This window comes from Aythya fuligula, chromosome 1, assembly GCF_009819795.1.
Source record: "Aythya fuligula isolate bAytFul2 chromosome 1, bAytFul2.pri, whole genome shotgun sequence".
In the NCBI taxonomy this organism is placed as follows: Eukaryota; Metazoa; Chordata; class Aves; order Anseriformes; family Anatidae; genus Aythya; species Aythya fuligula.
Window position 1 is genome coordinate 32,832,988 of NC_045559.1, and position 27,053 is coordinate 32,860,040.

Sequence of the window (27,053 nt, forward strand, 5' to 3'; positions counted from 1 at the left end):
ATCTGGGAATTAGGATTTTTATTCATGCAAGCAGGATGTAGTGTTAGAATTGCATGAACAGCTATGAAAAATTTGTATATGAACTCTGCCCTAAAATTCAATGATGAACTTAATTCTTGTTTTTCCATTAGGAATTTTTTTTTTTGTTGATTCTGTTCCCTTCTCAGTTTTTAAAGAGTGCCCAACCTTCTCATTCATCTACTCAGTCCCCAAACCTTCAGCCTTCAGTTGAAATCAGAAGCTTCAGGAACAAGAACCAGAGCACAGCTGTACTGATTTATAAACCAAGAACAGCAGGACTTGCATGAACAAGTTGTTGAACGATAAAGGTAGAGGCATTACCCCTCCTTTTGAAACTGTAGTATTTTACCTCAACTAAAAGCTTAGCCCTAGTGGAGGATTTTTGTTTGTTCCCTGAGGTGTCATGGCCTGCATTAAAATAAGCCTGTTGGGCAATTAAGCCAGTTCCCTAGAGGCTCAGATTATTTAGACAGCTGTTGTCCTACAGTCAACACACAGCTACCCTACAGCAACGTAGCAAGGTGTTGTTCAACTGCCGTATTTGATGCTATGAAATGCACTGCAACTGCTGAACCAGCTGCAAACTTCCAGGTAAGTACTTTGATTTGCAGATACATCAAACTGTCAAAGACAGGAGGAAGCATAATTTACCTAGTAATTCTCACTCCCATTTCAGGATTTAGCTTTACTGAAAGCTACGCTTTTCCAAGACAATCTGTTTCTACATTAAATTTACACATGAATATTATGCTCCCAAATTTAAATCCAGTTTTTATTCATAGCAGTGACACATCATAGAATACTAAGTGTTACTAACAGCAATTCAAGTGACAAGCATTTGACTTCATTAGGACAATATTCACATTGACATGTCCAGTTCATCTGAAAAAGCATTTAACAATTACATACAGTTATACATGGCAAGAAGAGGGGAAAACAATCCAGGAGAATCAAAAGCTACAGCTAGGTTAAGGTATGTGTCTACTCCTACTAAGTTACTTTCCATACCTCAAGCATTATCCCTTAGTTTGTAACAAATCTCAGGAGAAATTCTAGTGAAGACAGGGCAGTCTCATGTGCATCCCTGCCCCATGACCTCTGCCATAGTACAATTGCTGGGGACCCTTGAGGACAGCTAGAGGTTATTTTGTCTATACTATACTACATCTAAACGTTAAAGTAGAAATGGAAGAAAATTCCCCTGCCTCTTTTCCCAACTGGGAGACTGAATTTGGAAGGAGTGGGAGTAAAAAAAGCTGTCTACAATTCTACAATAAAGACACATGAAGTGTGGTGGCCTTCTACTCATCTCTTTCATCTTTTTCGAGGAGATGGTTCAGTAATCAAAGAAGGTGTCTTCTTTCATTCAAGGTAAATGAACAGGTTCTCTCTGCTGAAGCTTTATCCGGAAAACACTGTAAGTAATACTGAATGTACACTGTCCTTTTGGGAAAAAGGTTATTTAAAACAAGAAAAAGTTCACACAGCAGCTATCACTTTTATTGTGCATAAGAGGGCATGCATGTGTCACAGCCTGACAAGAATTACAGCTCCATACAGTATCTTCATTTAACATAGCTATCTAAAAATCAGAACAAAATCCAGAACATCAGATCATTTAATATAACGATCACAATCATTAGAACTCTGCGGCTGATATTCAAGTTGTTTTTCTTTTCTTCTCAATACCACCTTTCTTGGAGGGTAAGTACATGGAATCGCTATTTTTAGGTCTATTTGAAATAAAATAATAAAACCAAAACAAACCCACGAGATAAACACTAAGTTTTTGTAGTTGTGCTTGACAAAAGCTATTTCTAACAAAAGAAGCTGGTTTATTTTTTCTAGAAATAAAATAGCTGGATAATAAAGATAGAGAGCACATGAGAACAGATTTTAGACTCAATATGTAATCAACAAACTAATTAGTTAGAATTTGAACAACTGTTTCCTCTCTACCTACAACATTCAGGTTAGGTAGCTTCCACTTCTTATCCAAAATAGCCATCTGTTGCTTCTATATCTCATAAAGCATTGGCATGTTCTATTGAAATTGTGTCTGTCTTTAGGAAAGGATGAAATAATTTATTACTGGTAAGGATTTGTGAAATTATGCTAAAGGAAGCTACTGTGTGTCACTGTACTTCTCTTGATACCATCTTGTTGGGAAAACTTGGACCCAAGCTCAAAAACATTCACACCGAGTTTTACTCCCTAACACAGATTTGTAAGCTGTTGCATGAATGCACTTCACTTGATAAATATGGCACAGAACATGTAATTTGAGAAAATGTATCTAAACTCTAGGTTTTCTAAAAGACTTTGATTAAAACAGTTCTCCTGTGCAGCAGTTCTCAGATGCATTGCCTGTGTATGCAATACCTTCATCAAGAAGACTTTTTTTTGTATTTCAGTTTTTAAGTTCAGGGTTTCTTTGAACACCTTGCATACTTGGTTCATGAATGTAACCCTAATTCAGCCTGCAGTGCTTTGTATTGCAGCAGATCGCTGTGGAACTTGTTGCAACATAAGCTACTTCCTTCCTCTATCCTTTAGGACAAAAGAAAAGCAGATCAAAAAGAATAATACAAGTTAAGAATTCCAGTTACCATACCAAACTCCGTACCCACAGAGAAAATATACATGCACAGTCAATGATCCAAACTTTACTCTAGCACAAAGGTAATGACTGCTGTAAGATCAGAACATCTACTAGAAACGTAACGCAAGGCAGCTCTTTGTGCCAGTTGCTTAGTTTTATTAAGTCAGTCCCTGGTACTACACAGGGCCTGCCTGAATGTGCCTCAATGCTTCGGAGAATTTACAGTAAAACATACTCCCCTTCCAAATCCTCCCAGTGAGGAAAAATGAATGAGGGAGGCCAAGTACAAAGATTAAGAGAGACGTGTTTAGCAGGGAAGGGTCATTAGAATCAAAGTTATTGTGCAAGAGATGTTGATGAAACAGACAGTGTGCTCAATCTTTTCTTCAGCACTCTTCCTCTTGTGATGGTTCATAAGAGGAAATACTGGAAGAACAAAGACAGAGTTCTCTGGTGTATTTATTGGCGCTCAAAAACAGAAGGGAAGTTAAGAAGTTAAAATGCCTGCAGCACAGAAGAATAAGTGTTTTATCTCCTCTAACTTAAGATTGTCATTTTTGACGACAAAATAGTTTTCCTCTAACGCGTACAGACAAGACATTTGCTGCTGGAGCAGCTGCCTTAGCTGAGGTTTTTAGGCTACTCTTCGTATCTGTTTCTCATAAAAAAGTCAACCTCTTAAGCTTTACTTAAATGCTTTCAGACCTGCTTATAACAAGCTAGAACAGGTGTGCCTCCCAGTTCAAACATGAAATACAAGCTTACCATGTATAGTTTTGACCTGTTACATGAGAAACACATGTAACTACTTCCCTTGATACAACACTGCAGTACTGAAGGTGTTTGAAGACTCCAGAGCAGTTTTTACACCCAGCAATGGCCAAAGCTCCCTCTTCATTCTGCCCACATAGCAATGTTATGCATGTGTTCCTTATATTGAAGGTAGCCCTTCTGCTTGCCTTCAGCACTCTCACTGAAGGCTGTGCCGAACAGCCTGAGCTCCAGATTTAGACAAATGTTCCTCACCATTTGTGATCTTCTAACACCCCTTCCTGAAATACAAAGTCTCAAGCATGGAAGGCCACATTATGAAGTTACACGATGTCAGTTTACAGAGGCGGATGGGTGACAGGTAGCACAGGATGAATCCCATTCATGCTGATCTCACTGAAACCATTCCCTGTCCTTTCACCTGCCCAGGAGTTCTTGGGAGAGCACAGGTTAGCATGGCCAAAGGCACACAAGATGACAGTCTAATACCACAGGAGAGCTTAATAGTACAGGCAACAGGAACCTACTGCACAGCAATACTCTCAGGTGCCACAATTAACTACAGTAAACATAGCTATGGAGGACAGAACAGTTCAGGCAACATTTTAAAACAAGAAAGTTCATTTGAAGACTAGCTTCTTAGTGGGGATTTTAATCTTCCCTTCATTTCTTCTTTAGAAAGTGGACACCTTTTCTCAAAAGGAATGAAAATACAGCACTAACTCAACTGTAATGCTACTAAAATCAGCAGACACTCACTTAAAAGCCACACATGTATATCTTTTTACAAAAGATCTTCAGAGTGCTGTTGCTGCTGGTTGCATCAAGAAAACCTGTGGGTACAGGACACTTCCCTGTAATAGTAATACTGGAAGTCTTCCATTGCTAGAGAAGGGAGCAAAACGGCAAACACATTTACCATCTACCTAAACTACCCAGGTTTTAATTAGGACATACACAGTTACACATAAGAGCCATAAAGTCTCAGAAAACCAGTGATTTTGCACAAGTTAAAAACAGCGATTTAAATAAATGGTTGATCCTGTTATATTTTGAATTGTGGATGCAACATGGGATAGAAAAAATGCCCAACTTGAACACAGATTGCTGGCAAAGCCTTTGAGTATATGAAGCACAACTGTAGTTATGCAACACAGCTCATCATGGAATGTAAACACTAAGCAAAATCTTTAAAAATAAAACATCGAGACTCTCATCCTCTGTTTTAATATACTCCAACACCTACAGAAACAGGAAACTGTTTTAAAAACCAGTTTATTTATACCCAAGAAAGAATGCTTGAACAACAACACTTACTTACTAAATACTAACAGTGGACACAAAAAATACATGGCACTAGCGTGCTTTATATGGCCATGTGTTTGTAATGTTTCTATCAGTCCAAGCTGTAAAACCTCATCTGTTTCTCAGAGCTGAAACCTCTTAACGACTTAGACAGCTTTCAGAACAATAAAAAAATAATTAAACTATGAGATTAGGCAATAGTTTCATGCACTGAGCAGGTCCAGCCATAGAGCATCCTCTAAAAGATGGGTGGTTTTACCCATCAGATCTCACTAATGGAAAGAAGCAGTATAAGTCTTAAGTAGCTTTAAAAACAACCCCCCATTATTTTTTATATTTAGTTCACTTGTAAACTCTTAAGAGCAGGATTTATTTTATTCTATTTGTATAGTGTTTCATGCCAAAATAAATTTGACACGACAAAAATTTTCCTGTCAAAAGAGTTTGCAAGTGAATGATATGAAAAAGTTTTCCTTTCTTCTTTGGGCTTAAAAGCATCTGTTAGACAATGTGAACAAGCTTAAATCCAGCAGCAAAGCCTTCAGTCTACTGTACTGCTTCACTTCCCTGTGCACGTTACTGTTTATTGCCTTTCAGCTGCCATAATAACAATCAGCTAAGCAAGTTAGGATAAAGTCGAGGATGAGAATTTCTCATTCACTGCTAAATAAAAGCATCATAATCATTTGCAGAACAGAAAATCTGGCAATAGGCAATTTAGTTAATTTATATTTACAAAACAGATAATTAAGTTTCATCTGATAGCTTTTATCACTGTCTGAAGATTTTATGTGGGCTTCAGAGAAACGATTTTTCTTACTGCGTATCTTCAGTAATAAAAGAACACAAAAATCAAGGTTAAAAACAAAAAAGTACATAAGTGTATTGTATATGTACATACGCACACACAAGTGATAGCAACCTCCTCAAGGAAATACTGAAACCAAAATAACAACTTCAGAAGAAACTTATAAAGAAACCACGTAGCAATCTCTCCTATTGATTCTATAATAAATAACCTATTCAAGTGCACAGAAGCAGGACAAAAACCAGCACCTCATTAGAGCAAGCGTTGCGTCCCCCACCACAATATAGCATAAAGTAATTCTAATTTGGAGTTTTATATTGATAATTGAAACTGCTACAGGAAAGTTAAAGATCCTAAAGACTTGATGCAATGACTACAGGACGTGTGAAGAGAGGTTAAACAGAACAACAAATAATAATTAGTTCAACAAGTCATTCTCCTTTAAAGCTCTAGCACTATCTACAAAGGTATCACTATTATGTGATACATGTTAATAATTATAATTAAAAAACCCAAGGTTTTATCAGGCTTGCTTTGTAAACTAACATGAAAACCAATTGGTCTCAGTCCTAAGAGTTCACAGGTGAGAAACAGCATTGAGGGTAAGTAAGATTAAGTTAATGGTACTGCAGTATTATGACATGTCCGTAATACTGTCTGATCTTCTGAACAGCCATCACAGTTTTTTAATGATCCCTAAACATTAGTAGCCATTAAAGAGGCAGGATGGTTGGTGAAAGAAAACACAAAGTACTTCATTACACTAAGGAGAAGGTTTCTCATGATCTACATATAAAAGTGCTTCAATAACCAGTTTATATCAAGTCAGAATGTGCACCCTATTTTCTTATGCTTAGTAAAAGAAAAACACACTTTGGTTCTCGGTCTTACCTCAGCCCACTTAAGAATACAAGTCATGCAGAAGGTATGACTGCAGCTCTCAGGAACACCGATCTCCTGTTCTAGAAGGCCGTTCAGACAGATGGGGCACGTGCTACCGTCATACAATGAGGTAGAACAGGAACAGCTTTCTTCCTTTTCTTCACCTGGTATTATGAACATTGACACTTAGAATTTCTGACAGTTTTTGAAACAAAGTCCTCGTAGATTTGAATGATAAGGCAATAAAATATATTTTTCTGTAGTTAGAAGCATATTAATCAAGTTTTCAGGTCCAATACAGTCAAGATGCCAGAGGAATAGTTCCAAGCATATACTTCAGGTGAAAAATACTGTGCAACGTATTCCATAGAACATTGTCTCACGATTCGCTGTTTAAGGAAATCTAGCTCCAGTGTTATTGGTGTCTATTAGCTCTAGTGTTAAATATGGAAGCATCACGTAGTATTTCCTACTGCCCATGGAGTCATTTACTCATTGCTCTTCTGAAATCATAATTCCACTCTCTCCATGCAGTAATTAGCCCAGCATATCCTATACTCATTATCTTCACATATACGTAGTCTACTTTTATTCTAGTTTTCCAGTCTCAGAACTATTTTAATCTGACCATGCTCAAATTATTTACCTAATCAAGTACATTTAACAAAATTGGGAGCATTTTTGCATAATGAAAACAGATCCCAATTTAAACAGAAAGAGGCGAGCTTTCCTTCAATGAATTTTACTTCAATTATTTTTCTGAATAGCAATTGCCATTTCCATTTTTGTTCTGCCAGTAGAAGTCAGCACATGAAAAACAGAATTCATGGGAAAGGATACAGGGACTCCACAGGACAAAAAAAATATTATGATGAGATAGCAGTTATGTTTACACAACTTCTTTCAAAACAAGCAGCATGCTAATTGAGAGAACAAATGTAAAATCTGACCTTTCACAGCTCAAACTTGAATAACATACTTGAACGTTTTCAGACACAGACTTTACCTTCCATGCCTTCATGCTTCTGACCCTCTGTGTCTTGAATACACTGCTTTCTGTTCCTCATCTTCTTACAAAATAAGGTCTGGAAAACATAGAAAGAGTTTACACAGTTCATTTATATTGCGACTTGAAGATAAAACTGACCACTACGGACTTAATGAGTGCTCTCCAGCACTCTCCATTTCATTGTATCTTTGTAGAGTAGAAACACATGACGTTAGGAGTCAGATACGGATCTTTTACAGTCTGTTTGCAATTTATGGGTATCATTAATGCTGTCTAGCAACTGATACTTGTAACTGAAAAATTGTCTTTGTTCAACAAATGCAAAGTTCTTGCAGTGTTTTAAGACCACCAACAGTGCTTTAACTTTTAGAAGTTAAATGCATTGCTAAGTTCCTATGCAAACCACCCCATTTAACAATGCAGTAACTAACCTCTTGTAAATTGCTCTTCACAAATGGTTGAAGCAACAAAATTAAACACACAAAAACCAGAAGAGTTGGTTGCTTTCCACTCCTAGCATCCCAGCGGTAGTGGAAACCAGAAAATGAAAGCAGCTTACGTTTGCTTGCTTCTTGCTTTTGCCGTACAATTAGAACTATTAACACCCAGGAGAGAGAATAAAGGGGAAGCTGCAATATCAAGCAAGAGAGCACTTCACCTGTGCTTGTCAGTGAAAAGCGAGCAATGAAGAGGATGTGCCTTTTAAATGTTATCCAAGGTAGTTGTACGGAGTAAGAATAGCAAGGATAGAGAATATCCTTGGGATCAACACCATACAGGTCGAAAGAACTTGGTATCGTGTAATAAACAGCAAGAATATGCTCTTTGGATAGCTCACCCACAACGTGCAGAATGAAATACGTTTGGAAAAGCATCTACACCTCGGTCTGAATCTCTTGCATTTCAACCTGCTGCGGTCACACCAGAGATCCCATGAACACCTAAAGCTCCAACCCACAGCCCTAAAGAAACCAGCGCTTTTATTCTGAACTCTATAAGCTTTTTCAACTATTATTAATTGAAAGAACCAATTAAAGCTTCACAAGGGATTGAATGAATGAGAAATTACTAAGATTTACTACGTAAGCATTCAGACCCGAACCAAGCTGACTGAGGTTTCAAGCCCTTACTCTTTAATGACTTTACTAGAAAAAGTCACAAGAGCCCAGAACACCACAAGCATGCTTGTCAGCTGAACTTCCTTCTATTTCACTTAAAAACTGTATTTTTTTTCTTTACTACCTGGATTCAGGAGGGTGGGGGAGGCAGAATTTGCCTCCTAAAACTTTTCTTCTGCTCAAATCTTTATTGCTTGATCTTGGCAGTAGGAAGTGTTTCAATGATCACTTCTTTTTACTGGGAAAAGAAACTCCTGCATATACCCGTCACACAGCACCCGAGAAAGCAGGGCTCTGAGCTGTGCCCCAAACACAATTCGTTAAAGAAGTGGTCAAAACTGTGAAACTAAGTAGAAATCTTAGTGCATCAGCATTTCCATTAGAAGCTGCTTTTCAAACACACACACACCACCCTCCGCGAAGGAGCACATACATCAAGTCAGCTGGGGGAAGGAAGGAAGGAAAGACCCCTGGTGGAAGGAAATTCCACCTTTTGGTAACCTAGAGCAGTTATCAACACTAATATTAATACAGGCTGTGCTGTTACAGTCAATGCCACTAAGTTGCAGACAAGCTCTGTTAACAGCCACCATTGACAAAGCCACCAATAAATAACCTTGGCAAGCTAGGCAAGGATGAGACTAAACATAAGCAGAACTGCTACAGTAAAGCTTCATGTCTTGAACACGTGAAATCTGCAAATCTGCATCAAATTAGGACAGATAAGACCATAAAAAAAACCATATCTGAACTTAAAATAAGAGATCAAGGTCTTTTGTTTTCCCAACTAGACTTTTAAGTGGCTTTGGTTCCAAAAAGCTTAAATCGGGTGACAGCGTGCAGTATACATGTTTTATGTGTAAACAGAGACGTTCCTTCTGTATGTAGTATGTGTTCACAAAACCTCAGCAATGCTTTCAAAAAAGCAAAAAAAAATCCATAAAAAAAATCCTCATTCCTAAGAGCCTTAGGATGTATCACGTAGACAGGAGAACTCCACATTGTGCATACATCCGCAGAAAAAAAAAAATAAAATAGAGTTTGGATGCCAAATTGTAGCTTAAGGAGAAGCAGCAGAGTTCATACTTATTGTAATAGAGGTCTTAAGATAACTAAGGCAGCTCGCAGAAACAGAACCTACAGAAGCTCTTTCTTTTTATTTTCCACAGAAAGAGCAACCTGTTCTTTGTTGTACTCTTTCTAGACTTTCTAGACACAAAAATATCTCAGAAATTCTTGCTGTGACAGTAATTTGCAAAAAACATCCTAAGATTTTGACAGAATATCAGTAAATCCAAGATGTGCAGCGACTGCAAACATTTATGCTGTGTTGCATCATTCTTCCCACAAACCTCATATTTAAACAGGTCCTGAGTGCCACCAACACATTTCACAGATCAGCTTTTTGCCAGTTTGACACTGTACATTTCTCACAGACACAGGAATTTAATACAAAATATTGTAGCATTAAGTATATATTAATTTATATTTATAAAGTATAACACCTCACAAAAATCCATATGGTATTTAACAAATGAATTTCAGAAAGACTATTTTCTCCACTCTTTTAAGAGGGGCATCACAACCAGTAGAGTACCAAGAGTTAATACTAAAGACCACCATTATATTTATAAAATTAAAAAAAGGAAAAGAGAACTTAGTGGTTTAAAAAGAACAGTCAGTACAGAAAATAGAGGATTTTTTTTGTCCCTAGATGTGACATTCCTTTAGATTCTTCTAAATTTAAGCAAGATTTGGAAGTATTTCTAAAATTTTTCATCACAGTTGCATGCCACATAAGAAATCTGTAGTCTTGGCTGAGGACAGACAGTGAAAGAGTCGAGATTAATTTTTATGTGAGATTCTCCCAGTCAAATTGTATGACCTTACATGAAGATCCAGTCATATCCATGACCAGTCATGTCCAATAAGGCTGATATATATATTTGAATGCCAATAGCCAGAGTACTTGCACCAAATTTCCTTTGCTTATGACAAACACATTTTTAACTTAGTTACAGCTATTCAGTTGATGTGAGATACTAGAAAATACCCCAAGACCTACATATGAAGGGTACTTAACAACACAGAAACAAAAGCATAACAAAAAAAACAACACACACACACACAAAAAAAAAACAACTCTGAAGAGAAATACCTTTTAAGAATGTGTAAAGATAGGACAGCATTATAGCAAAGATGGTATTTTTCTGGTTTTCAGTGGAATTACCGTGTAATGGAAACAGCTTATTTAATCCCGCTGAATCTTATTTAATCTATTTAATTTGAGATAAAGACAAGAATACTCTGGTATATTAAAGTGAAAATAGTGAACAAGGACACCGTTACTAGTACCCCTCCTCTCCCCATTATTTTAATTGAGTTAACCACTTCAATTCCTAGGTTATTACTCATAGGAAATCCCAGTTCTTGTCTTCAAAGAAGGCAAACACCAAAGGCATTTCTCAACAGAAGCGCTTAAAGTTAATTGCTGACTTGTTACCCATCAGCCTGAAGAACATGGCTTCGTGATATACTTGGACATCTCCTCAATATATTACATCTCCTCCTTCTATATCACAAAAATTAAAGTGTAACTTCACCATTTATATTAACACAGACTACTCCCGCGAACTCAACCTAAAAATACAGATGTATTTCAACACTAATTCACTGTGCATGCAGAAAAACAACTTGGTCTGTTTGAAGTTGTGCAACTGTCATGTAACTGTCCCACTGAACTAAAACCTATCACATTAAAGTCTTAATTTTAGGTAGGCACAGAAAAATCATTGGACAGAAATGCACAGCAGTGCAGCAACTGACAAATGAAATTATGTCTGCTTTTTGACTAACTACAAGACAAAAGTCTTCCCAAGAACTCTTCATGCCCAGTAAATGCAACATTTCAATATCCTCTTCCTCCAATACAGCAGTGGTCCAGACCTGTCTACACAGAAGTAGACTTGTTCATTTTAGAAAGAGGGATAAAAATTAAAAGAGTGTGCAACAAAACCCCCAGTAAGCAAATAAAAAATGATGTCCAATACTGTTTTATTCTTGTTTCCTTAAGGGACTTAAGAAACATTTGTATACAACTTTCCAACTTCGACACGTGTTGCATCTGAATTTAAAGGAGTGATTTGTTTTGACTGTTCTGTTTCTACAAAAATATTTTCTGTTATTTTACAAAGAGTATGGCATTCTACTGCTTGCATTTTTATTTCTTCACTAACTCAAAACACAATCTGTTTCGAAACGGAAACAGTCAGCCATACATTCAGTGTACAGAAATGTATTTTGTTAATAAAGCTACAGTAACACCCTTTCACAGAATTTCTAGGTTGGAAGAGACCTCAAGGTCATCGAGTCCAACCTCCAACCTAACGCTAACAGCCCTCCACTAAACCATATCCCTAAGCTCTACATCTAAACTTCTTTTGAAGACTTCCAGGGATGGTGACTCCACCACTTCCCTGGGCAGCCTGTTCCAGTGACCACTTCCCTGGGCAGCCTGTTCCAGTGAACTCACACCGATGAGTTCACATCGATTTACTTTACTCACATCGATTTTTTTTTGGGGGGGGGGGGGGCAGCAAAAAGCAGGGCTCTATCCTGCCCTATACATTTTGTTGATCTTTAATAAACCTTGGAAGGAGGTTTAAGACTCTCCCTCTCAGCAAGCATGTTTTTAAGGAAAACATCTTGGATGTGTACAAAACCAAAAGAGTTTTAGTATCTAATGACAGAAGACCAAGAAACTGCACATTGAGAACCCTCATAGTTCTTTTCATTTGGAAAAAAACTTTTAAGTTGTCTGAAGAGCCTGGAAGGTTGACTTGTTTCAAGTGACAACTCAGTGATGCTGTTTGCCCTTCAATAAAGGAGGACTATACTGAGGATCTGGAAGCAGTTATCCTGGATTTGTTCTTAGTGTAAAGGAATCTTGTGGCCCAGAACACCAGAGAGAATATAGAGTCAATTGGTGCACTCCAAGGAGACCTTTTAAAGGGGATCTTTACTCTTTGTGTGGTCAACTTGCACCTTGTATGCATTCCCAAATGGAATGCTAAAGAGAAAGAAAGAGACCAGTGCTAAGCTTTGGAGAATGAAAAAAACCCTTCTATTGGTGGTTTAAGCCTATTCATGTGGATCCAGTCTCCGAAAGAATCAGTGCTATTCAGCCAAGCAATTCACTGCTGATTTAGAGTCTTTGCAAACCCACTGAGGATGCAATTACCCAAGAGAGTTAATCTAATCTAACAGCTTGATGCCACCAAAAGCAGACACATGCCAAAGAAATTACAAGACAAAAAAATGGGTGAGGGAAAAGGCAGAACAGGATTGCCCCTTTTGACAGCAGCAAGGTGCTGGAATAGCTAGGACTTTCTTGTCAAACTGCACGGACATGCCAGTACCTAGATTACCTGCCAACTCCACGAAAATGGAAGATAAAGCTGGAGGAACTGGTGCAATGGCTTGGATTATCTATCTTGCAGACTGACCATCAAAAGAGCCACGGGTTTCAAGGCAGATGTAGAACCTCACAGTGGACACACAGGGCAATCATTTCCTTCCTGCAGCAAGTTTGTAATCACAGACTGGCTTAAGACATGCCATACCGACCTTTCAAAGTCAGGTCTAGGCAGCAGGCAGTATTCTTCACTGAAGTTTAACAAAAGAGCACCTGTAAGACACAGGTGAAACACACTAGGGCATGCCATGGCTTTTACAGGTTGCTATGTGCTGGTACAGACCAGATGGAGTTCTAGCTTCTAGACCTTCAGTCTGCTGGGCAGGATAAGAAGCTAGCCCAGCAATGCCAGAACTGCTGTTTTATGTACAACTGTCCTGACAAGTCACACTCACCTACAAGTTCCTCCATTGCTCTACATTTCCTAACAGTAACGGGAGGATACTTCATTCATTATACATTATTCACATGCGTAGCAGAGTGTAATCATGTTATAGGCTGACTAGAAAAGTCACCATCCAAAAAGCTTCGGTACAACAGAGAACTAAGCCAGGCATGCTGCCAACTTCAAAAAAAGGGAAACATTTATATCATAAGGCTCGCATTTTGCCATTAATACCTGCATCAACAGCACGATGCCAACTTAACAACTCCTATTTAAGAGCATTATCAAAGCTAAAAGAAACCCCAAACCCAGCAGTTTTACATACATCTAGGCTAACAATAGAAAGAAAATTAGCATCACCAGCAGGTATCTATTAAGGAATATCCCATGTCTCCTGTACTGGGAAACTTGTGCACAGGCCAAGCACTCCTTCGTGCCAGAATCCCAGCCATGCAGCTGGCCGCCTGATCTACCAGCCTTCATGTTCCTCCTCCTCGCAGTTACCAGATCTCATCAGTTTGTATCTTGTGCACTGGGACAGGCTCCCCAGGGCAGCGGTCATGGCTCTGAGCCTGCTGGAGTTCCTTGAAGTATTTGGACAATGCTCTCAGACACATGGTCTGGTTTTTGGGTGGTCCTGTGTGAAGCCAAGAGTTGGACTCGATGTTCCTTGGGGGTCCCTTCCAACTCGGGATATTCTATGTTTCTAATAAAGAAAAGTAGGCAGGCTGCAGGAGAAATTCAATATTAGTACCGAGGAACAAGAGATAACACAAGGACAAAGTCAAAGGTCTCGTGCTAAACATCAGTTGATAAATATCAGAGTCTCTGGCAAAACTCCAAATACCACCCCAAGAAGCCATCTCAGTCTGAAGTGTGCAACTTAGGAGAACATGGGGCACTAAGACTCATTGAAGTGTTATACCTCTGCCTCCTCCAAAAAAAAAAAGCAATACACACGAGGGCTCTTTTGGTCTCCACTGATTTGCTCACCAAAAACATAAAAATCTACACAACTACCAGGACAACCCACAGAAAGACTGGCATTTCTACAAGACAGGGAAGGTATCATGCTCGACTAAAAGACTTAAAACAAAGAGATACTCGCTCTCTTCCAAATATCTCTGTCAGAAACGCACTGAAGAAAGTTACCTCACACACATCCGTCCTGACCGTTCTACCACACAAGGCTGAGACCCATTTCTGAGGAAGCTCACGAAGAAGTGAAGAGCAGGTAACAAGCTTGCACAGCAGTTAGCAGCTCAGAGACATGACAAATTTGAGCTGGGTACCAGACTAGTTACCTTCCTGGCACTGATGCGTAATTACCTACAGAAAGCAAATTTCATTTCTCATCTTTCTGCACCGCCAACCGTAACACACTTTGTTCCACTAGGATAGGTGGCAGAAGTTTGGGCTGTGTCCCGAGCTTACGTTAAGAGTTCACACCCAGTAAGCAGCAATGAGAAACACTGTCTCAGCAGATTCCCCCTGCAAACAACCTAAATCGATTACCCAGCATTACACATATCTGTGAGGTTAACTCAGACCACGTGAATTTACATACAGAGGTTATGGAGAAATGGCACCTCTGCACCATCGGTACATGCGGCGTGACCACTGACAGCCAAGACGGCCAGTGCTTAGGCACGTTTAGTTCAGACTAAGAACTAGATGAAGCTAAGCTTGTTAATCTGCAAGGGAAAAATGACTTTTAGGAGTTGTTAAGGGCGCAGTCTCATTTGATTCAAAGTATATATTCACAGCTGACATCTAACCTGCAACTCAAAGCTATGCTTGTCTCCCTACCACCTTCATCCAAGTTCTCCCTACTGATTTCTCTTGTTTGTGAGCAAACACTTTTCTGTTCTCAGAGGGGACAAGCCCTACTCAAGCTCCGTTAGCTCCTGAGGATGCAGAAGTGCTGGGGGACGAACCCGCATTGCTTACCTACGCGTTGAAGTAAGGTTATTTTGCAGGGTAGTTGCTCAGTAGGACTGCCACTCATAACACTGCTTTCCAAAAGCTTTCTGAATTACCCAAGACAAATCCCAGGCCTAGTCTGTACAGAAGTTTATGGCTGGGCCCACGAGAACCCTAAGACAGAACAAACATTCACTGGGTTTAGCACGTGTCATGGAGCCACTGCCCCCATGCAAAAGCCAGTTCATTTATACAATGGTCAGGATGACCAGAAGCTTCTGAAGACCGATACAAGATTAAGTGTACACCCACATAAATTAAGAGGACCTCATTTTGCTTTCCAAAGCAGTTATTTTCAATACAAGGCAATAAGCACAGTGCCTGTCGTCCTGTTCCACGCGTAGGGTAAGAAACCCCCCAGAACAGGCACTGTGCCATGACCACCCCCGCAGGGAGGACACACCTGTGTGCCAGGGCGAAATCACGCTGCTCCATGCAGGGCTGATAAGCAGGCAGGTACCACAGCCATTAACAACACACAAAGCAATACGCAACAGAAAACTTGAGGTCCTCTCACAAAATGTACGATTCAGCACTTAGGTGTTGCTTCTAAGTAGCCCGTGGCTGAGCTGTGTGAAATTGAGATTTGCAAACAACAGGAACTAATTGGGGATTAGATACTATTGTCGTGGCGCACACGGTCCAGGCAACTAAACCAAGTCAGCATAAACTCACGACCCCATCTTCCGCTGCTGAGGGTCCTTAGTCACACGTACACTCGTGCAGCTGGAAGGGCTAGCACTGCATACCAGAGTCAGCAAAAACGGCTCAGCCATTTCCAAGAACAGTTAAAGCCTTCTTTTTTTTCTAGCCACTTGGAAGCAAGCACCAATGTTTTCATGCTTTCCACCCAAGAGCAGATACTTGGCAGTGGGTCACTGAGATCAAGAACATGCCTTCCACACAAGTAACCCTTCCAGACCTACCAGGGCACAAATCTGAAAGAAAAAAAAAGTTTGCATTTACTCAGGAAAACTTTGCTACTCACCGCATTTATTTTCTCCCCATAAATTAGATCTGTGCTCAGCATACGCTAATAATTTCAAGTTTCTATCCCATTGCTACTCTGCACATGCAGCATTCCCACAAGATGAATGAGCATACTTCAGCCAGTGCTATGGCAACACAGCAGGGCTTGCTGCAATCACCTCTCTGATGCTAAAGAAACTCGGAAGACCATCTTTATGTTTCTTAATACCATCCTAAACATTCCCAAGTGGCGGGGCTTACACACCAGGGATGCAGGAGATCAACCAAAAACACCTTGCAAAGACAGGGAGAAGTGGAAAAGCTAAGACCTTTTAACAGGGGAAGGAAAAAGCATGGCAAAACTGGTAGAGTAAGAGGCAGAGTAAGACTGACCTCAAATGAAAAGCTCCAGGGTCACAGCAATGGTGAGAATATTTAACAAGTAAAAAAAAAATAAAATAAAAAACACAGCAACAAAACCAGAGTGGTAGGTGATTAGAATATTATATTAAGCCAAAAAAAAAAAAAAAAAAAGGAATGAATCCAGCAAAGGAAGAAATAACCTGTAATTGTCCATTTACAGATTGCCATTATTTTTTCCTTCCACCTACATTATGGTAGTCTTACTGCTCAGCTTCTGAATCTTGAATTCCTGCAAACAATGCCGTCCCTTGAATAGAATTACGCAGTCCAGAGGCTCCTGTGTCATTTTCTGGAGTTAAACTGAAAAACGCACTCCAGAAGATCACACAGAACCATACCCACACCCTTGTTAAAAATACACTGAATTTGAGTCCTCTATTAAAAGCCTGCTGTTCTTTCATTTTAAACATCAAATAAAGAGTTCAGTGATACAACATGCTCTTTTGGAACCTATGGAAGCCTTCATCTCCATAAGAAGTAATTTCAGCTAGCTTACATTCAAAACATACAGGCATTGATTTACAAACAAACAGGACAAAGAAAGTAGCGTGGCCATTTATAAGTGTTTTGCCTCGCTGAGGCATACTCTTAAAGAAGTACTAGATGAAAGCTGTGATGTCAAAAACCATGGTTCTCCAGCTCCTTTTCCCTTTGAATAACAGTATTTTATAAGCTGAGGTCAAAGACCTACACTAACCACTTATAAATAAATGTCAGACATAAAACGCTGTATTTTTGGAAAGTGGTGTAAAAATACGGAGCTTGCATAGGTTTTATCATGACAATTGAAACAATCTTGAGCATCTTATTTTGCACAAAATCTCTTACAGCACTTGTAGAGCAATGCATTAGATGCCATTTGAGAAGTAGCAGATAGACGGGGAGTAAGCAGTTTCAATTACTGTTCATCTGGCTTTCACGGTTCTTACTTACTCGGTGATCACTTTCAAGATGGCTAAAATAAAGCTAGAAAGGTATAGCCAGGAACGGAAGATGGGGATTAGAGAGAAGCTTTCCTTGACACCAATAGCAACAGACAAAAGGTGACAAAAGCTATTAGCCACGAAAGGGGGAAAAAAACTGATCTGGGCTTGAAAAGGTATCTTGAACTCCATAATCTTTACCTTCAACTGAGGACAGTCTGCTAACAAGAAAACATGTAAATCACAATTTTGAGTTACTTTCACCCTAGCGATGGCATCAAGAAATTCCCTATAACAAATACTTGGCTGTGAGCTCTTCAAAAAATCAACATAGCTTTTGTTGTAATTATTGTATCTCATTACAAAGCTTTCAAGAGAAGTTTCCCATGTCACCTCTGCTAGCATCTACTTAGAGTGATGAACTCTCTCCTCATTCACAGCTTCTTGCCGCAATAGCAACTACCAAGCAAGTGCTGGTGCCAACTGGTGTTTCTCAGAGTGGGATTAGGTACCTTCTTGCTCAGACTTGGAAAGTGCATTTAAAAAAAAATAAAAAAAATCCCAACTGCACTGGTACAGAGAGAAGGTTATATGTTACCTTCATTGCTACAGGAATCTTTCATTTGAGGTGCTACCAAATAAGCTCTAATGAGCTCAAGATACTAACACACTGCTTTTCTCATAGTACTTGCAATTACTTCTTGTACACCTCTGTCCACAGGGGCCACTATCTCTTGTATCACAAGCAGCAAACTAAGAACATTTAAGACAAGCAGAACTGCACAGATGTGATTATTCAGTGGCAGAGTACAGAAGGCAGAGTGTTTCGTTGTCTCTCCTTGTATCTTCAGAATCACTGAAGTAATTTGTTCTAGGCAGCGAACAGCCTAATTAACACCGCTCATCTGTCTTCAGATGCTACCTGAGAACACAAGTGTCAAGTATTATTATGGCTTAGTTTCATGTAAAATTCTCCATTTCCAAGGCAGAAATCTTCCCTGCTGCAGCTCTGTCCTGCGGTGCTATCAAAAGGTATGGACATTCGCGAGGACTTCTATCCAGATGCTGATCTCAGGGATTTCCCACTCACTGTTACTGTTGGCAGCCTAATAAAAGCCAAGTAGCAAGAAGAGAGACACGTGTTAATGCACTTGACGTTTCCAGGCGATTTCATACTAGTTTGGAAAAGTTCCAAACGCCGAATGCGTCAGTCAGGTTTACTCGCAGATAGTAACCTTGATGGAAGATCACAGTTAAGCAGTGCTTACAGACCTGATAGCAGATGAACAAAGACTGCATTTTAATGGGAGTTCACCAATCCTTAAATAACATCTGCATTAAGACAGAGATTATTATTAGCATCTATTAGAAAAAGTGACCAGATACTGCTATTTGCCACAGCATTAGGCTTTAGATAACAGCTTCTGCAAGACTTATTTCTTTAATATTCTGCTTGAGAGCAAAAAGCAAGCTTTTTCTCCAGTTCTCTCTACATCCTCATTCATACATATTTTTATTGTACATGTATGTATGTGAAAGAAACTGAAATAATCTCAGAAATTTAAGAATGCCACTAGCCACAGAGTCAAAGACAGCTGCTGTGATGTGATGGAATAAGCACGGGTTGCACGCTGATTATTCCCTGTACCAAACTGTGACCTAACGCAGGGACCATCAACCAAGTCATCCTTACCCCCCTTCAAACACAAATACACTATGGTATATATATAAAAAAAAATGCTTTATAGAAGATTGACAAATAATTTCTAATGAAAATAATCCAATATCTGGATTATTATTGACATCAAAACTCAAATTTTGCATTCTTGTGGGGGAAAAAAAAAAAAGTAACGCTAGCATTACATCAAGATAATTTATAGAAAGTGTTACTTAATAATAAGAAGTGAAGGGGTAAAAATATTCATTTTATCACTATGTACACAAATGCAACGTGGAGATACACATATGCCTACATGTGTACATGTATTTGTGACCTTACTAAATGCCTTTAATACAAGTTCATTTTAATCTTGCTACTTAGTAGATAATTAGATGCAGTATTTTGATCCTTTGTCATGTCAGCTAACAACTTTGCCAGCCCAGAAATGACAACTTTCACATTTGGTTAAGTTTAATTAGTTTTCCTTAAGCCTTTTAGTTGGAGAAACAATCAGAAGTGCCATAAAAATAAGCAGTAGTAAAGCAGTATGTTTCTACAAGCAACAGGCTTTTAAAACAACAAAACAAAACTGTCAGGGAAAAACTGTTTGTTGCATCTGGTGTGGGCCACAGAAGTACAGATCATGCATATTCAGCCTTTGAGTCCCTCCAACAGTCACTTGGCCTTCAGCACACCATCAGACCTAGACGTGGGGATGTGATGGACAGCTGAACATTAAAGGATGCACGCATTCACCTCCCATCAGCTGCAAGCCCTTTGTTATTTCACGACTGCACACTGCTAACTTCCTACCGAAGGGAACATCCGTGGTTCAGGACACCAGAAGAAAGCAGCTTGCAGACCCGCAAAGAGATGTTCACAGCTTTCAGCTTGCAAACTGTACCCGTAACCTCACTTACCAACCTCACTGCTGGCTTAAAAAAAAAAAGTCGCCACACTCAGATTAAGGTTGCTCCTCATCAGAGTACAGCGGACTAGTACACACATATGAAATAAAATGTGTCTATGCTGCTGAAAAGCCACGAACCAGTCCTTGTTCTGAGGCACTCCACATAACACTATAGCCATAAATATCAGAGGTTTCTAATGCGCATGTTAAACTTATACCTTAAAGCTCGTTCTATCTCGAAGTTGGCAAAGTAGGCAGAAAAGAGAACAATGTTGAGACTTATAAAACCTACTTTAATCTCAGATGCATTTCAGACTTCATTCATACAAGTTGTCAGCACTGAGGAATCTGCTTGGATGTCAGTACGAACTAGACCCCACGTTTCTGTTACTGTTAACTGGAAGGACATTTCTTACCCCTCGCCTTTGATTGCTGGCAAAAAAGAACATCACAGTGCTGAAGCCGTGGACTCAAGAGGCCAGGTTTCAGTAACTCTGGTACTGGTACCACAAGTCAGCCCATCCAGCTTTTTCCAACAGCGTTCTGCCACTCCACCCCATATACAACATTAACTGAAACAAACCACCCTTACGGTAATTACTATATATAGTAAACTTTAACTTCAGTTTTTGCACATTTTATAACACTCAGGGCAATGGGAAACTGCAAATATTCAGCAAGGAATCTCTGTGACAGGTAAAAGCAGATGTTTGTAACCAGAGCAGAACCATTACATATCACAAGCAGAACCATACACAAGTTTTATAAAGCCAGAGGCTAAAACTCATGCATGGAGTGTGACTCAAACTACAGTCAGTCAAGAGCAAAAAGAAGCTCTTTATCTCTTGGGTGGTTTAAAAGTGACAGCTGAGTAATTGTAAAACAACAAACTTACATCTCCATGTTGAGTCAAACTCAAGATCCTTCACGCATTGTGCTTGAGCTGTACAAATTAACGCTGAAAAAAACTCACCAAATTCCTGGAGAAGCATTCCCTGTCTTAAAGTGATCTGAGCACAAGATAAACTAGTGCCTCCAGTTTTACTTTTCTTAGAGAAGGCCTGAAAAACATTCTGTTTTGAGACCATTTGGATGAGAGAAAAAGAAAGAGATGTTTTTCTGAGGCCATGGAGTTCTTGCCCATTCTGTCTATTCAGAAGCAAACTTCCAGTCACGTGGACCATAAAAGAAAATTGGTGTATTTCTGACGTGGGCCATCTATCACTCTGGAGCTCAATGCATCAGCAACTGTAAACTACTGAAATAAAACCTGCTGAAGCTTGACATTGTAACTTTTAGTAAAAACCTAAACAGCACCCACCCTGCCCTCCCCCCACATTTGTCTTGTCTCCGCTAAGGAAAGCAAACAAAAGCCATTATATTCATAAAAAATTCTAAAGGAAACGTTTGGAAGTAGTTCTTGGGAACCTTTCCAAGATTTCTCCATATGGAGAAAGAGGATGCTGGTTTTTTGTGTGCATGCACATCTCCAAATAGAGCTTCCCAATTAAAAAAAAGAAAGAGACACGGTTTACCCTGTACGATCAGCCAAATAACAGCAGATTGTAGTCGCCGACATTTCATTTAGGAATCTCACTGTTATGTTAAAGAAAGAAGAAACCAAGACAAGCTGACTGGAGACCTCCCCGCTGTCCCATGCAGGGGAGGGTTTGAACAGGCAAGCAGTAAACTCCTAAGTGCAACCGCAGCTCGCTCACAGCTCCGACCCGACGGGGAGCCAGCGGCTCGGTGCACGAGCACGACACCAGCCGCTAGAGTCGGCTCCGCGTCCCTCCGAGATTAAAAATCACAACACACAGCGCGCCGCAGCGCGGCTCTCAGGCAGGCAGGGGCCAGCCCAGCCCAGCCCAGCCCGGCCCGGCCCGGCCCCGCTCCCGCAGCCCCCCGCCCGCACCCAGCACCCCCGGCACGGGCAGCACGCGGGGCACAGCGGCCCCGCCAGCCCCCGCCAGCCCCGCTCGGCCCGGGCCGGGCTCGGGAGCCGCCCGGCGGGGCTGGGTCGGGCCCTGCGGCAGGGGAAGGCCCCGCCGGGCCCGGGCCGCCCCCCGGGCGCTCCCCACCCCCGCCGCCGCTGTACCTGGCGCCGCTGAACCCAGCATGGAGCGGAGCCTGCGGCCGTCCCCCAGCCGCGCCGCCGCCGCTCGGGGGCCTCGCCCGGCGTCTGGCCGCTGCCTCCCCGCGGGCCGGGCGGCGGAGCGGGCTCAGCGGGCGCCGGGCCACATGGCCGCCGCCGCCACGGGACGGGACGGGACGGGGCCAGGCGCTGCCGGCGGGGCCCGCGGGGGGGCGCTGCGCGGGGAGGGAGGGAAGGAGGGAGGGAGGCGGCGTGGCGGCCGCCAGCGAGACGCCTCCAAACCGGCCCGCCCGCGGGGGCATTGTGGGAAAGGTCCTCCCGGGGGCGGGGGGCGGCACCGGGCGGGGAGGCGGGGCCGGGGGCGCGGGGCACGTGACCCGCCGCCGGTTGGCGGGGCGGGGCGGGGCGGCGGGGGGGGGCGGGGCGGGGAGGCGCGGGGCGGGCTCGGGCGCCCCCTGCTGGCGGCGCGGCGGAGGGGCGCGGCCCCGGCCCGGGCGGCGGTGGCGTCATCACTGTGCGACGGGGGGGGGCAACCCACTCCTTCCTTCACACCAATCCCCATTTCGTTATTTTAATAACCGTGTGGAGTCGTTATTTTAATAAACTTGACCCATTTCGAGCCGTCCTTTTAATAAACTTACCCCAAACTTAACCCAAAGCAGCCTCTGTCTGTTCGTTATCCGTGTACGGTGTGGGCAGGGCGGTGAGCGCAGCCCTGCGCTCACGGGGGGGCCATGGCCATGGCTGTGGTGATGGCGGTGAGGGAGCAGGGGGCTGTGGGGTGATGGCCGCACACCCTGCAGGCTGCCCGGGCAGCAGCATGGGGTGGGTCGGGGCTTGGTGGAGTGTGGCGGCGGGTCTCCAGGGGCATGGTGGGGTAAGGTGCGTGTTGGAGTCTGTCCAGCGAGAGTGGTGGCACCTCGTTAGGGAGAATGTTAATTTAGGATTAAGTCAGAAGAGCTTGAATGAGCTTGTAAGAGCAGCCTGTAGGGACAGCATGTGAGAAGAGGCAGGGGGAGAAAGGGAAGGACTGGCTTCATTAGCAGGCTGCAGGGAAATGTAATAAGCAAGCCGCTAGCCATAGGTAGGAAAGCACAGACAGAAGAAAGATGATGAAATGTGTAAGGTAAGCCTGACTTTAAGGGTTATTAAGGTTAATGAACTCCATCATCTGAAGAAAGGAATGAGCTGTTTTGAAGGATGAGATTAAGGAAAGCCCTGTTGCAGACTAAGACAGATGACTTTCGGTGCTGCATCTTGAGTAGACTGAAATCTTGAATGACCCTCAAACCAGACACTGAAGCAATTAAGAAGGGGGAGTGATGGGGGAACAGCAACACCGTGTTTGGCTATGGCCACAGAGGTGAGGTTTTGTTGTAAGGAGGCCGTGCTACACAGAACTGCTGCATGCTTTTACTTACTATTGAGTCTCGTAGTTAAAATGACTCCTGAGTCACTTGAGACTCAGAGATGTAGTGGAAGCCTTGGTGTTTGCTGTTTCTGGCACAGGTCATGAAGACGTTGCTGTCATCCCCTCGTGCTGCACAGATCATGTTGCGCAGAGGAGCCAGGGAAGCTGACGGGAGGTTTCCGTGACACAGAGGAATGCAAGGAGAAACACTCATCACATCTGAGGTGCTGTCTGTACTTTTGTTTGATCCTCTGATCGGGTATCATACATGGGTAAAAATGTGGCATCCGTATCCTTTCCAGCACTGACCTTTATACCTACTCATACAACTTCAAAAGTACGCTGTATTAGCAGAACTGCTTTGGCCCTTTCTCATCCACCTTTGGAGATGAGCACGCTGTCTGCAGTTGAGAGAAAATCCTGGGACTTCACTGCTGTCAGCTTCTGAACTTTTCTGTGTGCCCACAAAGTTCCTGCCCTCAGAGGTTTCAAGTCCTACCTAAGCTGAAGAGATTTCAATAATAATATGGTAGATCAAGGGGAGGCAGTGGATGAAAAAGCAAGGATGAGGCAGGGCATGGTGGAGAGGAACTCTGTAGCTATCCGTGAGTGCAGAAATTAGGATTAGCATAGAGTGCAGAGGGGGAATGCAAATACTTGTGTTTTGGTGTTGTAAATCTGAATTCTTAACTTTGAAGTATCCTTCACCGTTGAAATGATCCTGTGCCATTTATCATCTGCAAACCATTGCAACGAGGGCAAACAAGAGATGGGCAAAACTGACCTTATGATTATTTCTTTCTCAGTGTAATAAACCCAAATGAACCCGAAGTGGTATTTTTGTAGTCTTGAAGCTGCCAGTACTACACTGTGTCTCTGAAAGAGATAGGGTGAAAAAAAAATAATAAAGTAGCAAGCTGTTCTTCCTATAGTGACATTTTTGGGATTGATTGATTAAAGCTACCAAAATATTCAATATCCAGGGAACAGAAGAACCATTGATGACATGATGTTTGTGCTCGCAGTTTTCAGATGCTCGTTTGAGCAATGAATGATTCATCTCTTTGGCTCTTGTACTCTGAGCTTTTGAGGAATGTAGGTATATTCAAATGACATTAAAAAAAGTCTGAAGTGGACTCAGAGTTGATTCAGAACTCATTCAACCTCTTTGCCCCCATGTAGGATCAGTCATGTATCTGTTACTACTTTGTTCACTTCGTGCTTCAAGGCCTCTGGAGGTAGACTGTCTCTTCCAAAGCCTCCTCGGGCAAGCTATTTCTCTGGTTTAAAATTTCTGCTTTTGTTAAGCTGCTCCTAATCCATAACCTGGATCCTTCCTGTTGCATCAGAAGCCCCTAGTTAAGTACTGTCCACCACTGGCGCAGGGAACAACAAATTGTTTCCTTTCTCTTTGCAACATATTTTTATCTGGTCTTAACTTTTAAAAATTCCTTCTCAGCCTTCTTTTTTAGGTTAAACAGCATTGAAAGGCCTACTAAAATCAAGTACATCAGTGTCTACATGACTGTCTCTCCTGTCCAAAGGGCATGTTACTCTGGTATAAAATGAATTGTGATTGGTATGATATCATTTGATGTTGGTTCATATCTTTGAGGTACTTATAAGAGGGTTGCTTTATCACCTTTTTTTTTTTTTTTTTCCTTTTTTTCTTTTTCCCCAGAAGGTTTCTGGGAATCTTTTTCTTCCCCTTTCCAGCAATGAGTTTTGATCTTTGCTTTAATTTCAGATTCAACTTTGGCTTGTGTTTAGATATGATGAAAAAAAAAAAAAAAAAAAAGACAAAAGCAACAACATCAAAAAACTTGGAAATAAACTAGGTGGCTTATCTCATTTTTCTAATAAGGTAATAGTCAGAACTCCCTGTCTTTAGTACTTGTATTCTCATTGCTTCTTAGGGAATTTTTAATTTTGGGGTTCTGGAGCATATGTCTATATATCCAAGTAAGCAGGTTGTGTATTCTGTGTGTCAAGACGCCTTGGATACTTGGCTGCACTAATAAAGCTATTTCAGTGTTTTTAATTCTTTAGTAGTTCTAAAAGTTTGATTGAGATATTGTGCTTTTTGTTTACAGGCAACACGTCTTTGCTTGTAAGCTTCATTGTTTGGAAATGCGGCATAATATTATATAAATAAAAGTAAGCAGAATGAGTCAACAGGTACTAATGAGGAATTACAGACTTCTGCTTTTTAGCCAAAGAGAATGCAAAAGGCTGGTCTGCAAAAGTTTGGTCTAAAACATGAAAAAATCTGTTTTGGGAGTGCAGCAAATTTAGGTAACTTTTTGTTTTGTTTTGTTTTCCTTGTATTTGTTTTAATAAATTCTAAGGGCTACGCTGGAAATTTTTTACAATTGTCAGTTATCAAACATCTGCTTTGGTTCACTGTCCATTAAAACTCTTCTCCCATTTCATACAATGCGCTCATCCCTTTCAGACATTGATACTGGACTTTTTTTTTCCTAGCCACAAAAGACAGTGAAGACTGTAGCCTTTTTTATTATTATTATTATTATTATTCATTAGAAGGGATTAATCAGCCACTGCTGATTCTATTATTGGTATTCAAACCAACCATTTAGTAAACTAAATATAGAAACTCTGTTGGCTTTATCTTTGACAACATTCATCTCCAGAAGGATCTTATGGGTGTGATCAGATAAGATAAGACTTGGCAGCACACATTTTAGAGTCACAATATTTCCATATCCAGGAACCATGCATCAGCTCCTGAGAGTTTCCTGTTCAATTAAAGCATGTTCTGGCTCTGAAGCTGAAGGGGAGGATCTTGGATAAAGCCCTAGAAAACAAGACTCTCTCAGTTCTTTGTGGATAGCACCAGTCCTTTTATATAGGATCAGAGGAATTTTATAATGCTCTTAGCCTGGGTTTTCTTCTCCGTATGCTGTTAGTGGTCACACTTTGATTGTGCTCCATGGAGATGGATTGGAATCCTCTGGAATAAATCCCACTGTAGAAATAAAAGATGTTATTAACAGCAAGATTGAATATCATGAAGAAGAAAAGGTTTCTTGTGTTTAGGGCTATGAGGAAACAGGATGTGAGATAATTAGCCATAATTTATAATATATAACCATATTGTTTCCTTGGGAAGGAATTGGGATGGGTGTTATCCTGTCATGGAGACACCATTCTTTAATTATTCCAAGAGTTCCCATGAGCATTTTACAAATATTCTAGCAGTGAGCTGTGACAAACCACATTCTTTCGCAGTCTTGAAACAAAAAATGCTTGGAGCTTTTGACACCAGCATATATTATGTACA

The 27,053-nt window shown here is 41.1% G+C and overlaps 1 protein-coding gene across 4 annotated transcripts in view; it reads right to left on the bottom strand.

The window, feature by feature from the left end:
* The window catches only part of SCAF11 (SR-related CTD associated factor 11), a 45,231-nt gene extending 22,781 nt beyond the window's left edge, over nucleotides 1-22,450 (bottom strand). For 2 of the 4 annotated variants that reach the window (XM_032187875.1, XM_032187851.1), the window contains exons 1-3: nucleotides 22,342-22,450; nucleotides 7,396-7,474; nucleotides 6,399-6,553 (exon numbers count right to left, since the gene is read on the bottom strand). In XM_032187875.1, the coding sequence (XP_032043766.1) occupies nucleotides 6,399-6,553; nucleotides 7,396-7,456 (216 nt within the window). In that variant the 5' untranslated portion in view covers nucleotides 7,457-7,474; nucleotides 22,342-22,450. Of the gene's footprint in view, nucleotides 1-6,398; nucleotides 6,554-7,395; nucleotides 7,475-21,138; nucleotides 21,158-21,778; nucleotides 21,872-22,341 lie in introns of those variants that run through there. The other 2 variants (XM_032187859.1, XM_032187867.1) reach the window with 2 other exon arrangements.
* Between the last annotated feature and the right edge of the window lie 4,603 nt (nucleotides 22,451-27,053).